Source organism: Juglans microcarpa x Juglans regia, chromosome 6D, assembly GCF_004785595.1.
Source record: "Juglans microcarpa x Juglans regia isolate MS1-56 chromosome 6D, Jm3101_v1.0, whole genome shotgun sequence".
NCBI classification, from domain to species: Eukaryota; Viridiplantae; Streptophyta; class Magnoliopsida; order Fagales; family Juglandaceae; genus Juglans; species Juglans microcarpa x Juglans regia.
The window spans coordinates 14,452,910-14,467,992 of record NC_054604.1 but is presented as its reverse complement, the minus strand read 5'-3'; the positions used below and the strand labels follow the sequence as shown (position 1 = coordinate 14,467,992).

General features: G+C 36.9%; 1 protein-coding gene across 1 annotated transcript; it reads left to right on the top strand.

The window, feature by feature from the left end:
* The first annotated feature begins 1,869 nt into the window (after window positions 1-1,869).
* Window positions 1,870-3,414, top strand: LOC121268897 (gibberellin 2-beta-dioxygenase 1-like). The gene is made up of 3 exons (XM_041173165.1): window positions 1,870-2,387; window positions 2,518-2,866; window positions 3,038-3,414. Exons 1-3 carry the CDS (start codon window positions 1,987-1,989, stop codon window positions 3,284-3,286), a joined length of 999 nt encoding a protein of 332 aa, XP_041029099.1. The 5' UTR covers window positions 1,870-1,986; the 3' UTR covers window positions 3,287-3,414.
* The last annotated feature ends 11,669 nt before the right edge of the window (window positions 3,415-15,083 follow it).

Genomic DNA, 15,083 nt, shown 5'->3' with positions numbered 1-15,083 from the left:
CATGAAAGACCTTGACTGCGTGGCAAAATGTAGAGCAACAAACAATGGTCCCCCCAAGAGGCAGAGAGAAAGAGAGACGGAGGGTGAAAGAAAGAATCTTTTTCTATTAAAAAGCATCATACTGTTGGCGATGGCCATCCTTTTCAGTCCAATTCAACTGGACCCCTTTTTTATGGAACAGTCAAGTATAAAGTTAGGTGTAGGTCAAACTGTAGCCTCTATTCCCATCATATATGTATTTACTATTCATTACTCATTTGTGATTTGACTTTAAAAGGGATGATGCATGCATGCTCTAAAATATCCGGCCACCAAGCTCTTATTGAAAAGTTGAATATCAAATTAAAACATATGGAGTCGTATTTAGTAAAGTTTAAATCATTATGGTTTTTGGACCATTTTTTTAGATGATTCTTTCCCCTTAAATAATTCAATTGCCTCGAGAAAAAAAAAAAAAAAAAAAACAGAAGTAATTCATCGGCGTGCTGGATTTGCGTAAAGTAGCAGCCTTCATCCCCTTCGACGTAGCAAATCTTTTTGACATGGTGAAATTAAAGTAATTCAAGGTGAAATTCTAAATGGATTTAACAATAAATTAATTAAAAGTAAAAGTCTATCATTAACAAGATAAGATGAACTGAGTTTTTTTTTTTTTTTTTTTTTTTTTTTATGTAAGTTCCTAACAAAATAGAGGTAATAACTTCCCACTCACCTAACGCACCATTGATCTAACGTTCCATATGAGTTTCTTTAGTACTCGAAAAATGACAATCACATATGTCTAGTTAGAGTACAAAGTATATAATTATCATCTAGAGAAATCCTCTAATTAGAAAGCAAGACGTGATATGGGTTCTCAAGAAAATTCCCTCCTATAAAAGAAATACACAACAAACATAAAAGAGAAATCCTTTAGGTATAAAAAGATTTTATAAAAATAAATCTAAAAATTGATGTGTTTTGATATTATACGTTAGATTGTAAAATTATTTTTATTATAAAATAAATCTAAAATATTATCTAAAATTATGTCAGTTTATATATTTATTTTTGTGTAATCTTCCATCACTTCTCAACATAAAAACACTAAACCCAGACAATACCTGCATTCATTCCAATAAATTCTTAAGAGTACACCATGGTGAAGTCGCTCATCCTCTCTATTTGTTTTCATTTGGGTATAAAAGTATAATCTTTGAATTTCAAAGATTATTTAACTTTTTCCTCTTATATAATATCCCACTTTAATACTCATTGAACATTCATAAATCTAATTGGACTAAAGATGAATTGAATTTTGCCATTGCAATAATGCAATCCATAGCTCTCTAACCAAATGTTTAAAATTCAAAGACGCAAAGTAAAATCAAATACAAGGAACTTGTTGATGTGACCATTTCCTTTTTAAAGCAATAAACTTGTCATGTCACTTTTAGTGGAAGAAACTCGAAGTAGTTTGTATCATCAAGGGGTAGTGATGGCTGGACCGCTTTTTAGCGTGATAGTGATGTTCATTCCATTTGAAACGGATGATAGAGTGAAAAAACAGTAAAAATAATGTTTTAATTATCCTTTCTAAACTGTTTATTTAATCATTTTATATTTTAAATAAACAAACACTCCAAAGTTACTGTTTATAATTAAAGGCGTGTGACTTGATTATTATAATTTTCAATTTTTAAAATAAAAGTTTGAAATTCGAAATTCCATCCTTTAAATATATATATATATATATATATATATATTTAAAGGTCTGCTTGTCTGTCTGTCTGTCGGTCTCTCCCTGATCTCCGGTAGTCGACTATTTGCAAGTCAAAAGGAACCCACGACCCACCCGTTCAAAATTGTACTATAAAAGGGCCAAGAGCCCCCAAACCATGTAGTTCAAGTGCCTTAAAACAACTCTCACCCAAATCCATTTCTATAGCTCTATCTTTCCATCCTAATCACCCTTTACAAACACACAAGAAACCACCGCCTACAACAATGGTAGTCCTGTCCAAACCAACAATAGAACAGTACTCTTACATCAGAAACTGCTTGAACCCCACATTATACTCTGGAATTCCCCTGATAGATCTCTCGAAACCCGACTCCGACCACCTCATAGTCAAGGCCTGCGAGGATTTTGGATTTTTTAAGGTCATCAATCATGGAATTTCAATGGAGTCCATCGCCAACTTAGAATCTCAAGCTGTCAGATTCTTCTCCCTACCACTCTCACAGAAAGAAAAAGCAGGGCCTTCTGCTCCCCTGGCGTATGGTAACAAGAGTATTGGACCCAACGGGGATATTGGTTGGGTGGAATACCTTCTTTTCACAGCCAATCTAGATTCATGTTCTCAGACATTTCTCTCAGTTTTCGGAGAAAACCCAGAAAAGTTTCGGTATGAAATTCAGACAGAACCAACCTGAAGTTGAACTTGATTCACATGGATAACAATTTTGTTTTTTTATTTTCCGAATATCTAAGTAATTGCTAAAATAACACGTTTATTCTCTTTTTGTTTATTGCAGTTCTGTTTTCAATGACTATATATCAGCTGTGAGGAAAATGGCATGCAAGATTTTAGAATTGTTGGCTGATGGATTGAAGCTTCAACCAAGAAATTTGTTCAGTAGGCTTCTGATGGATGAACAGAGTGACTCTGTTTTCAGGCTAAATCACTACCCTCCATGCCCAGAGCTTCAAGCTTCGAAAGGCGCCAATATGATCGGATTTGGAGAGCACACTGACCCACAAATCATTTCCCTGCTGAGATCAAACAATACATCAGGCCTCCAAATTTCTTTAAGAGATGGGAACTGGATTTCAGTCCCACCTGATCAGAACTCATTCTTCATTAATGTTGGTGATTCTTTGCAGGTACAGCTACAGTTATAACAGTAAAGGAAAGATTACAGTTACATCAACTTCCTGTTCCCATGGATAAGATAGAGCTTACTTGGTTGATTCATTGGGTTTTTTTTTTCCTTTTATCTTACAAATATTATTCTGTTAACGGCTTTTCTTTGTTTGGTGGATCGATGTATGCAGGTTATGACTAATGGAAGGTTCCAAAGCGTAAGGCACAGGGTATTGACAAACAGCTTGAAATCTAGAGTTTCAATGATATATTTTGGGGGACCACCTTTAAGTGAGAAAATAGCTCCATTACCCTCACTTGTGGAAGGAGAAAAAAGCTTGTACAAAGAGTTCACGTGGTTTGACTACAAGAAATCTGCTTACAATTTAAGATTGGCAGATAACAGGCTTGAGAACTTTAAGAGAATTGCAGCCCCATGATGTAACATAAGTACTCTCACCTTTTACGCAAAACAATACGGTGTTTCAATTCTTAGAGCACTATGATGGATTATGTAAAACAAATTGTAACGACCCATTCCCTAATAAAGTCATTTTTGTTAATTTTCAGAAAATTAGTGCGCTACTAAACTTTCACTTAAAAATTTTTTCTTCTTAACGAAACGTCAGATACGAAAGATCCCATAAATAAATAAATTTTATATTTCTTAAATACTTAAAATCTAAAAGAGAGTTGCGGAAGCACTTATTTAGAATCAATAAAGTCTCATGTACTTAACAAAATAAATTATTAAACTAAAATCATAAAACTAAGCATAACATAAACTGTCTAGGGCTCTGCCTCACCTTCCTGGGCCAAGTCCTGTCCTGCAGTCTCATCCTCATAAAGATCATCACTTGGGATGGTTAAAACATAAAAACATTACAGGGTGCACTACTAGCATGTACAACCTGACATGAGTATGTCCAACAAGAGTCACATAACATCATGTCAAGTAAGCAAGGTTGAAGCCCAAATGGAAGTGATCCTGATGCAACAACCAATTGGGTTTTAAGTCCATCATAACCGACCCAATATATATCTATTTTAAGACTTTCTTATGTCTAAATTGAAGTTCAAGATGTTATATTTCCAACTAGACAAGTTTCAGTGGATTTGGAGGTGCGCACCTGGAGATATGACTATTTTAAGTGGAGTGGTCGGAACTGCCCAAAATTTCAGGATCTTGTTTCCTTCCTACTTGACATTTGAAAAAGCATGCTTGCCCCCTTGACTACTTTCCCATGAATTTAGCATGTTTGTCTTTACATTATTCTCAATCCTATGCTTAGAGGATTGTTCTAAGCTTCTATAAGTATTTGTGTTTGAAGATGTAGAGAGACTAGAGTTTATGAATTGAATCAGCCTTTGGCTTTGTGAGAAGAGATAATTCTTCTTCTTGTAATTCTGTATCTCTTTGGTATAATCCTTAGAGTGGTGAATTCCTATAGTTCTGTATCCCTTGTTTTAATCCTTTGGGTGGTGATATTCAATATCCATTTGGTGTTATTTCTTGGGTGGAGAACTCCTATATTTCATTTCTTTGTTTGATTGTTGAGTTTCCTCCACCTCCATTTCAATTTGGTATCAAATTAGTATCAGATCTTTGGTTTCTTAAAGGTCATTTCTAATGCCTTGGTTTCCATATCTTAGTTCCATATCCGCTGCGAAGATCGATGTTTAAAGCATTTATGGGTCAATTTGTTGTTGTTTACTTTGATGATATCTTAGTTTACAGCAAGTCTCAAGAGCAACATATGGAACATCTCCATCAAGTTTTCCAAACCCTACAAGACCAAAAGCTGTTTGTCAACTTGAAGAAGTTTTATTTCTTCACCAATAGTCTTGTATTCTTAGGATATGTTGTTTGCAAAGAAGGAATCATGATGGATCTGAGCAAGATAGAGGCAATCACCAGCTGCCTATTCCCAAGTTACTTCACGACATAAGAAGCTTTCATGGACTTGCATCATTCTATTGACTATTTGTCAAAGGTTTCAACACCATTATTGCTCCTAACACGGAATGCCTTAAAGGAGGGACATTCAAGTCGACGGAGGAAGCCCAAAAGAGCTTTGAGCTTCTCAAACAGAAAGTGATGCAGGCCCCAGTCCTTACACTCCTAGATTTCTCCAAAGTGTTCGAAGTTGATTACGATGCCTCTAATTTAGGGTTGGTGGTGTTCTTAGTCAAGAAGGTAAACCAATTGCCTTCTTTAGTGAAAAGCCCAATGAATCTTGAAAGAAGTATTCCACCTATGACAAGGAATTCTATGCTCTTGTTTGCGCATTGGAACATTGGAGTCATTATCTACTCTTTAAGGAGTTTATACTTCATTTAGATCATGAAGCTTTGAAGTACTTAAACAGTCAACAAAAACTCAACAAGCGACATGCAAAGTGGAGTGAATTTTTGCAAGCTTATTCATTCTCCATCAAGCACAAGTCAGGTAAACTCAATCAAGTTGCTGATGCCCTAAGTCGAAGACACTCTTTACTTAATACCATGCAAGTACAGTTTTTGGGTCTTGAAATTGTCAAAGAACATTATAAAGTTGATCTTGATTTTGGCGATACATGGAAGGAATGTTTTAAAGGTCCTAACAACAAGAGTCACATAACATCATGTCAAGTAAGCAAGATTGAAGCCCAAATTGAAGTGATCCTGATGCAACAACCAATTGGGTTTTAAGTCCATCATAATTGGCTGAATATATATCCATTTTAAGACTTTCTTATTTCTAAATTGAAGTTCAAGACGTTATATTTCCAACTAGACAAGTTTTAGTGGATTTGGTGGTGCGCACATGGAGATACGACCGTTTTATGTGGAGTGGTCGGGACTGCTTTGAATTTCAGGATCTTGTTTCCTTCCTACTTGACATTTGAAAAAGCATGCTTGTCCCTTTGACTACTTTCGTATGAATTTTTCATGTTTGCCTTTAGATTATTCTCAATCTTATGCTTAGAGGGTTGTTCTAAGCTTCTATAAGTATTTGTGTTTGTAAGTATCGAGAGACTAGAGTCTATGAATTGAATCAGCCTTTGGCTTTGTGAGAAGAGAGAATTTTTCTTCTTGTAATTCTGTATCTCTTTGGTATAATCCTTAGAGTAGTGAATTCCTATAGTTTTGTATCCCTTGTGTTAGTCCTTTTGGTGGTGATATTCTATATCACTTTGGTGTTATTTCTTGGGTGGTGAACTCCTATCTTTCATTTATTTGTTTGATTGTTGAGTTTCCTCCACCTCCATTTCAATCTGGTATCAATCTAGTATCAGAGCTTTGGTTTCTTAAAGGTGATTTCTAACGCCTTGGTTTCCGTAGTTCTTGTTATTATGGCTGGTTGTGGTTGTCGTGCTCAAGCGAATCTAGTAGCAGCTTCAATAGCACCACCCCAACGAGACCCTCGAGATATCGAAATGGACGCCTTGAGGAGACAAGTATAGCAGCTCCAACAATGCCTAAAGCGTTACTTAGCTTTTGAACATGGTGCCTCTCATCATGGTTCGGATGTTGAAGTTCTAGCAATGATGGAGACAATGTTAATCCTTTCCACCGTGCTCATAGTCATGCCTCAAGTGATAGCACTCCACCTCACCCACGTGACCTAGGAAATCATACTTTCTAACGTCATTATGATGTAGGATAGACATTCTAGAATTTGAAGGAAGAATGCAACCCGATGAATTCATTGATTGGCTTAACACCATTGAGCGAATCTTTGATTGGAAGGACATTCCATATCACAACAAGGTGAAGCTTGTTGCCATCAAGCTATGAAAACATGCTTCTATTTGGAGGGAACACCTTAAGAGGCAGCGAGAACGTGAAAGGAAGAGTTGCATTGGGACATGGGCAAAGATGAAGAAGGATCTTAAGAAGAAGTATTTGCCAAATCATTATAGGCAATATGCTTTTCTTAAGTTCCACAATTTCTGACAAAATGATCTTACTGTGGAAGAATATACAATTGAGTTCGAGTATTCTATGATGCGTTGTGACATCGTAGAACCTGAAGAACAAATGGTAGCCCGCTATCTTGGAGGGTTATGTCTTGAAATCAGTAATGTTGTACAATTACAACCTTATTGGACTTGCAATGATGTTTACAAGCTAGCAATCAAGGGGAAGAAACAATTAAAGGAAAGGGATAAGAGCAACTATCTGCCTTTCAATCGTGATGGAAACACAAACCGGGGGAGTAGTTCTACTTCCAGGACCACTCCATCAACCAAAACTGTATCTATCGAATAACCTACTAAGAATGAAGCTCCATCAGGTTCTAATTGCTTCAATACTACTAATTCAAGTAGAAAATGCTTTAAACGTCATGGTTTTGGACATATTGCTTCCGATTGTCCAAATCACAAGATGCTCTCCCTTGTTGAGGAAGAATTTGAAGATAATGCTGAGGAAGAGCAAGATGAGGAGGAATCCGAGGAGGAGTTGAAATATGAGGATCAAGGACAGTCTCTTGTCATTCGTAGAATTTTGAAGTCGACTTATGCAGAAGGTGATTGGCTTCAGAACAACATTTTTCACACCAAATGCACTTCCAATGGCAAGGTGTGTAATGTCATCATTGATGGGGGAAGTTGTGAGAATGTGGTGTCTACAACCATGGTGGAAAAGCTAAATCTAAAAATAGAAGCTCATTCCCATCCTTACAAACTTCAATGGCTTCGAAAGGGCAATGATATCCAGGTAACTAAGAAATGCTTAGTTCAATTCTCCATTGGGAAAAAGTATGAGGATGAAGTTATGTGTGATGTTGTTCTTATGGATGCATGTCATATATTACTTGGTAGACCATGGCAGTGTGATAGGAAAACTATCCATAATGGTCTAAAAAATACCTATTCTTTTGTAAAAGATGGAGTTAAAGTGACTTTTAGCCCTATTGAAAAGGAAAATTACTCCTAAACCTTCTAAAGGGGAGGGTTTTAGTTTACTTTCTATAGGTGAAGTTGAGAAAACTTTAATTGAATGTGGGGAGGGGTATGCTCTTGTGGTAGATGAAAAAAAAGACCTCATTGAAATTCCACTTATAATGCAACCACTTATTGAGGAATTCCCTGATGTTATTCCTGAGTAACTTCCACCGGGCCTTCTACCTATAAGGAGTATACAGAACCGTATTGATCTTATTCCAAGTTCTATTTTACCTAACAAAGCAGCCTATAGGATGAATCCAAGGGAGCACAAAGAGTTGCAAAGGCAAGTTGATGAGTTGATCTCCAAAGGCCCTGTGCGAGAAAGCATGAGTCCTTGTGCCGTTCCAACATTTCTCGTACCGAAGAAGGATGGCTCGTGGCGAATGTGCATTGACTGCAGGGTTGTCAACAAAATCACCATCCAGTACCGCTTTCCCATCTCGCGGTTGGATGATCTCCTGGATCAGATTCATGGCACCACAATCTTCTCAAACATCGATCTTTGCAGCGAATATCATCAAATTCACATGAGAAATGGCGACGAATGGAAGACAACGTTCAAAATGAGAGATGGTCTTTATGAATGGATGATCATTCCATTTGGACTATCTAATTTTCCGAGTACTTCAATGCGCCTTATGAATCATATTTTCAAACCATTTATGGATCAATTTGTTGTTGTTTACTTTGATGATATCATAGTTTACAACAACTCTCAAGAGCAACATATGGAACATCTTCATCAAGTTTTCCAAACCCTACAAGACCAAAAGCTGTTTGTCAACTTGAAGAAGTTTTATTTCTTCAGCAATATCTTGAGTTCTTAGGATATATTGTTTGCAAAGAAGGAATCATGATGGATCTGAGCAAGATAGAGGCAATCACAAGCTGGCCTATTCCCAAGTCCCTTCACGACATAAGAAGCTTTCATGGACTTAAATCATTCTATTGACGATTCATCAATGGCTTTTCCACCATTATTGCTCCTAACACGGAATGCCTTAAAGGAGGGACATTCAAGTGGACGGAGGAAGCCCAAAAGAGCTTCGAGCTTCTCAAACAGAAAGTGACGGAGGCCCCAGTCCTTACACTCTTAGATTTCTCCAAAGTGTTCGAATTTGACTGCGATGCCTCTAATTTAGGGGTTGGTGGTGTTCTCAATCAAGAAGGTAAACCAATTGCCTTCTTTAGTGAAAATCTCAATGAATTTTGAAAGAAGTATTCCACCTATGACAAAGAATTCTATGCTCTTGTTTTAGCATTGGAACATTGGAGTCATTATCTACCCTTTAGGGAGTTTATACTTCATTCAAATCATAAAGCTTTGAAGGACTTAAACAGTCAACAAAAACTCAACAAGCGACATGCAAAGTGGAGTGAATTTTTGCAAGCTTATTCATTCTCCATCAAGCACAAGTCAGGTAAACTCAATCAAGTTGCTGATGCCCTAAGTCGAAGACACTCTTTACTTAATACCATGCAAGTGCAGGTTTTGGGTTTTGAAATTGTCAAGGAACTTTATAAAGTTGATCTTGATTTTGGCGATACATGGAATGAATGTCTTAAAGGTCCTAACAACCATTTCCTGTTACAAGATGGTTTTCTATTCAAAGACAATCACTTGTCCATTCCTCAATGTTCGTTGCGAGAAGCCATTATCAAAGAAGCCCATGGAGGAGGTGCTGGTCATTTTGGTAGACACAAAACGTTAACTCTTGTGCAGGAACATTTGGTTTGGCCTAAAATGGTGCGAGATGTTGTGCGACATGTGAAGCAATGTTGAATTTGCCACCTTGCAAAGAGTTGCAAATAGAACACTAGGCTATACATCCCATTACTTGTTCCTAATGCTCCATGGAGGATGTTAGTCTTGATTTTGTTGTAGGTTTGCCAAGAACTCAAAGAAACAAAGACTCCATTACGGTTGTGGTTGATCGATTCTCAAAGATGACTCATTTTGTTCCTTGCAACAAAACTCTTGATGCATCTCATGTTGCTAACTTATACTTTGGAGAAATAGTCAAGCTTCGTGCCATTCCTAAGACGATCACCTCTGATCGTGATTCCAAGTTCGTGAGACATTTTTGGCGTACACTTTGGCGGAAGCTTGGCACTATCCTTCAATTCAGCTCTGCTTATCATCCCCAAACAGATGGTCAACCGAAGCTGTTAATTAGAGTTTGGAAAATCTCTTGAGAAGCTTTGTAGGGAAGAACATCTGTCAATGGGATCTCCTCCTAGTTTAAGCTAAATTTGCCTATAATAGGTCTACAAGCCAAACCACTAGTTGTAGCCCATTTGAAGCTGTCTATGGTCTAAAACCCATTAGCCCTCTTGATTTGGCTCCACTTCCCACCACTACTCAATTCAGTGGAGACGCCGATAAGCGAACGAATGGATCAAGAAGTTACAGGAGCAGATTTAAGGCCATATTGAGAAGTAAAATGAGAAGTACCGCACATAATCAAATAAACATAAAAAGTCAGTTGCTTTCAAGCAAGGAGATCTGGTATGGATTCATCTTTGAAATGAGCATTTTCCCATGAAACGTCGATCTAAACTTCTACGACTTGAGGTATTTCAACGCATTGTGGAAAATCGTGGACTTGAGGGCAAGTCCTCAACAACCGAGGGAGCCTAACATGGGTATGTCTAACAAGAGTCACATAACATCATGTCACGTAAGCAAGATTGAAGCCCAAATTGAAGTGATCCTGATGCAACAACCAATTGGGTTTTAAGTCCATCATAATTGGCCTAATATATATCCATTTTAAGACTTTCTTATTTCTAAATTGAAGTTCAAGACGTTAAATTTCCAACTAGACAAGTTTTAGTGGGTTTGGAGGTGCTCACATGGAGATATGACCGTTTTAAGTGGAGTGGTCGGGACTACCCAAAATTTCATGATCTTGTTTCCTTCCTACTTGACATTTGAAAAAGCATGCTTGTCCCCTTGACTATTTTCCCATGAATTTAGCATGTTTGTCTTTAGATTATTCTCAGTTCTATGCTTAGAGAGTTGTTCTAAGCTGCTATAAGTATTTGTGTTTGTAAGTATAGAGAGACTAGAGTTTATGAATTGAATCAGCCTTTGGCTTTGTGAGAAGAGAGAATTCTTCTTTTCTTAATTCTGTATCTCTTGGGTATAATCGTTGGTGTAGTGAATTCCTATAGTTTTGTATCCCTTTTGTTAATCTTTTGGGTGATGATATTCTATATCCCTTTGGTGTTATTTCTTTGGTGGTGAACTCCTATCTTTCATTTCTTTGTTTGATTGTTGAGTTTCCTTCACCCTCATTTCAATCTGGTATAACAACGTAGCAATGTAATATGCTTATAACATATGGTACCATCTTCATATCATAGCATAGGCCGTTGCGTATCTCCTTGAGGATTCTAGTGAGCATGTTCCTTGGAGGTTTTGCCTTGCATGCATCATTAATGAGTTCATTTAGGCATCAACTAGAGTGCATGCCACACATTTCATGAGATAGGTTATGGATTAATAGATAGCATGCATCATTTAGATGTCTAAGGGCATTTTCACAATTTTCCTTCCATGTGAATATTTATTTTTCCTTAAGTTAGTTAGATTGACTTAACAAAATTTATTTCACAGCCAGCACTTCACTTACAGCTCTAGTAGTCTGTAAGTTGGCCCCTAACTTACACTTTGATTATTATTTATGATTTATTAATAAATGCTACATTCATTTTATAACTATCATTTTGAGCATGAAATGTCATATCTTATGTTCTATTTTTATTTCGCATATAACTATCATTTTCCTTGGCCGAGTTGTACGAGCTACTCGATGGATTAGCTTAGTAGTTATACTTGTCCTTCCATATATTTAAGGAGCACTATCTCCAGTACTCATAATGTTACAAATATTTTGGACTTACACTGTAACTTTTGAACGCCTATTATCTTAAGATTATGAAATATGTTTGGATGTTTGGGATATATCTTATCTGGTACATAGTATTGCTCAAATAAAAACTATTTGCTACAAATATTACATATTGTTAGATGTATGCTAGGTACATTGCATCTTTATTTATTATGAACGAGGGCATGTAACATTATATTGTATGTCCCGACGTTTTAGAGTCCGCCAAATCCTAAGTGGAATCTGGAGGCATCATAGAGGCCACCATAGAGATGGGCTGAAACCTAATCAAAATAGAAACAACAACTAAACAAATGGTTGAAGGACGAATGCGCCTCACAACCCAACACAAGATTACATAAAGCTACTTAAAAACTAGGCTACCACAATCACACTTTCTCATCTCTTCATTCGAATATTCTAGTACTATCTCACTTTTTATCCTTTTTTTTTTCTCAAAAAAAGACTTTCATAAATAAGCAAATGTATTAGCTCAAACATTACAAATAGGTGGGCCTTTCTCACTATGAAACTCTAACAAACACTACAGAACTTTGGTTAGATGAATGTTCCCAATGAAATTATTGGAAGCTACCCATTGCGCAATGGATGCGCGCATCGATTCTGAGAACGATGTATTTTTTTTACTTCCCATGTCAAGAAATTGTCTAGTAGCAATCTTGCGTCCCATATGGTACCCTCTGCTATCTATTCTTGAGTTTCTTCTGGCTCTATCAATGCTGATATTGTTCTTTGAGAGTCCCCTTCCATTGTGATGTTCAATAATTGCCTGGAATGTGCTTCTTTAACTCCTAAAAATGCTATCATTGCCTCCCTTGATTTGGATTGCAACTTCCTATTTGATCTGCCACTATGAAAATTGTTTCCCCTGTGTGTGATCTGCAAACTGCAACTGGGGTGCTTCCTTTTGATCTTACCGTCACATCAAAAGAAATAGAGTACTTAAGTGGGGGGAGGGGTTCCATAGTTATTCTACCCCTTCATTTTTTTTCTTTGAAATCCCATGAATTACAATGATCACTATAATAATGCTTTACTTTAACAACAAATTGTTCTATATAAAGATTTAGAGAGTCATGCACAATTTGATTTCTATAGAACCATAAGTTATCCATAATAATCACAGCAAAATTTGAAACTTGTGTACTTGAGTATCCATAATTTGAAGATTATGAACCGGGTCTAAGATGCATCTAATCCAATTATGGAGATCTTGTCCTATAGCTGAGATGTTAATGGGCCAAGGATATTGTCTCCAAAGGATTCTAGAAAAGGAGCACTCTAAGAAAAGATTATATGCAGTTTCTTCAATAGAATTACAGATAGGACAGAGAGCTTGCTCTTTAGAAAGGGAAAGACATCTTTTCAGGAGAGCTCTATTTGGGAGTATTATTGAAGACTTTCCAGACGAGGAGTTTGAGCCTATCTTGGATTTTAAGGGACCGCATCTTTCTCCAAATGGTGGTATTTTGGGCATTATTTACATTATCATTGCTACTTTGGGAGGCCACATCTAAGTAAGCAGGCTTGACAAAGAATTTTCCAGACGAATGGTGAATCCATTTCAGATTATCCCTGATTGAGAAGAAATCAATCTAAGCAAGAGGAATCTTTTCTATTTCATTCGCGGTTTCTTGAGAAAAAAGTGTTTGTAGAAGAATGGTGTTCCATCTCCTAGGTTTTTCAAGGATCAGCTCAGAAACTCTCATAAGGGGATCCTGGGTAATGGGCAGGGTTGAAGGTATTGGAATAGGAGGGGATAAAGTGAGAATCTAGGGGTCCTGCCAAACTTTTGTATTAGCACCATTGTTGATCTGCATGCAAAGGCTAAAGGCCAAAAAGTTTCTTTGATTCATCAATCCTTTCCAAAACTTTGAATCAGAGGGTTTAGTCTGCACAGTTAACCAAGAAGTCTATTTTAGGTACTTGCTAGTAACAAACTTTTTCCACAAACTAGTGGCATTGGTAGCCAAATGCCAACCTAATTCGCAAACTCTCATAAAGTCACTCTTGACTATCTCCCAATAGTATTTATAAAAATAACCAGTAAATCCATCTGAACCCGGGGCTTTATAGGAAGGGGTTTGCTTGATCATCGAAAGAATTTCTTCTTCATTTAGGATTTTGCAGAGGGCCTCATTATCCTAACCAGTGATTTGATTAGAGAAAAGATTCTCAAGATCACCAGGGAAATCAGGTTCAGTGCTTTTGTATATGTTCTGAAAATGGTCTGGGAACATACTTTGGATATTGGAGGGATCTTGAGTCCTTTTTTTTTTTTTGATCTTGAGTCCAATTGTTATCTTGATCTTTTAGACAATGGATGTTATTTCTTCTGCATCTCATGGTGGAGGTCATGTGGAAAAAAATTTCGTGTTGAGGTCAGTGGTTGTGAGCTACTATAGTCTAGATTTTTGTTTCCACTAAAAATCTCTTCCCTTTTGAGATTCTCATCAAGGCCAGGAATGATATTTTCTTCGATGGCAAGAGAATTGTCAAAGGGAGGCTACTTTTGAACCCGCAATAAGGTGTTGATTTAGATCTCTTATTTTTGGTTTGTATATGCCCACAATGATCCCTGTTCCAGATTTTTAAAGCTTTTTTTTTTTTACTGCAATAAGCTTTTGGAAGAAGACATAAGAAGGGGTACCCATGATGGGACTACCCCAGACCCTTGCTACTACACTCATGCCGTTAGGATCTCTGGACCTAAACTCTTCAAATTTGAAAGATTGTTTAGTATTTTTTAGACTGGAGGTATCCTAGAGAAGTGGGGCATGGTCTGAAGTTTGAATTGAGAGATGAAGAATTTTTTCATCAGGAAAAAGGGTAGTCCATCGATTATTGGTAATTCCTCTGTCTATCCTTTCCCTAATATGGGAGATACCATGCCTTTCATTGGTCCAAGTAAATTTTGGACTAGAAAAGCCTAAATCAGGAAGGTCGTATTGGTCCATGAAGAAATGCAGACCATTTAGGTGTGAGGATGATGCAAAGGATTTCCCGCCTATTTTTTCAGATTGGTTTCGAATGGAATTGAAATCACCTATCCCTAAGATTGAACCAGAGAAATTATAAACAATGGTACTCAACAGTTCCCAAAAAGTAGATTTTTTACTGTGATTAGCAGGACAATAAGCTAAAATAAGCAACCATGGTACATGCACAAGATTAGGATATACTATAAACATCATTACATTCATAGAAATATAAACATGTTCCATGTCCAGTCCAAGATATGTAGGATAGAATGCTTATTAAAAAAGGGGAGGAACATGTAGGAATATAGAAAAGCCTATCCTATTAACAACACCATTTGTATTTACATCAGACAAAAGTGTTTCCTCCAGGAAAACTGTATCAAGTTGGTGTGACCTGATTTGAGC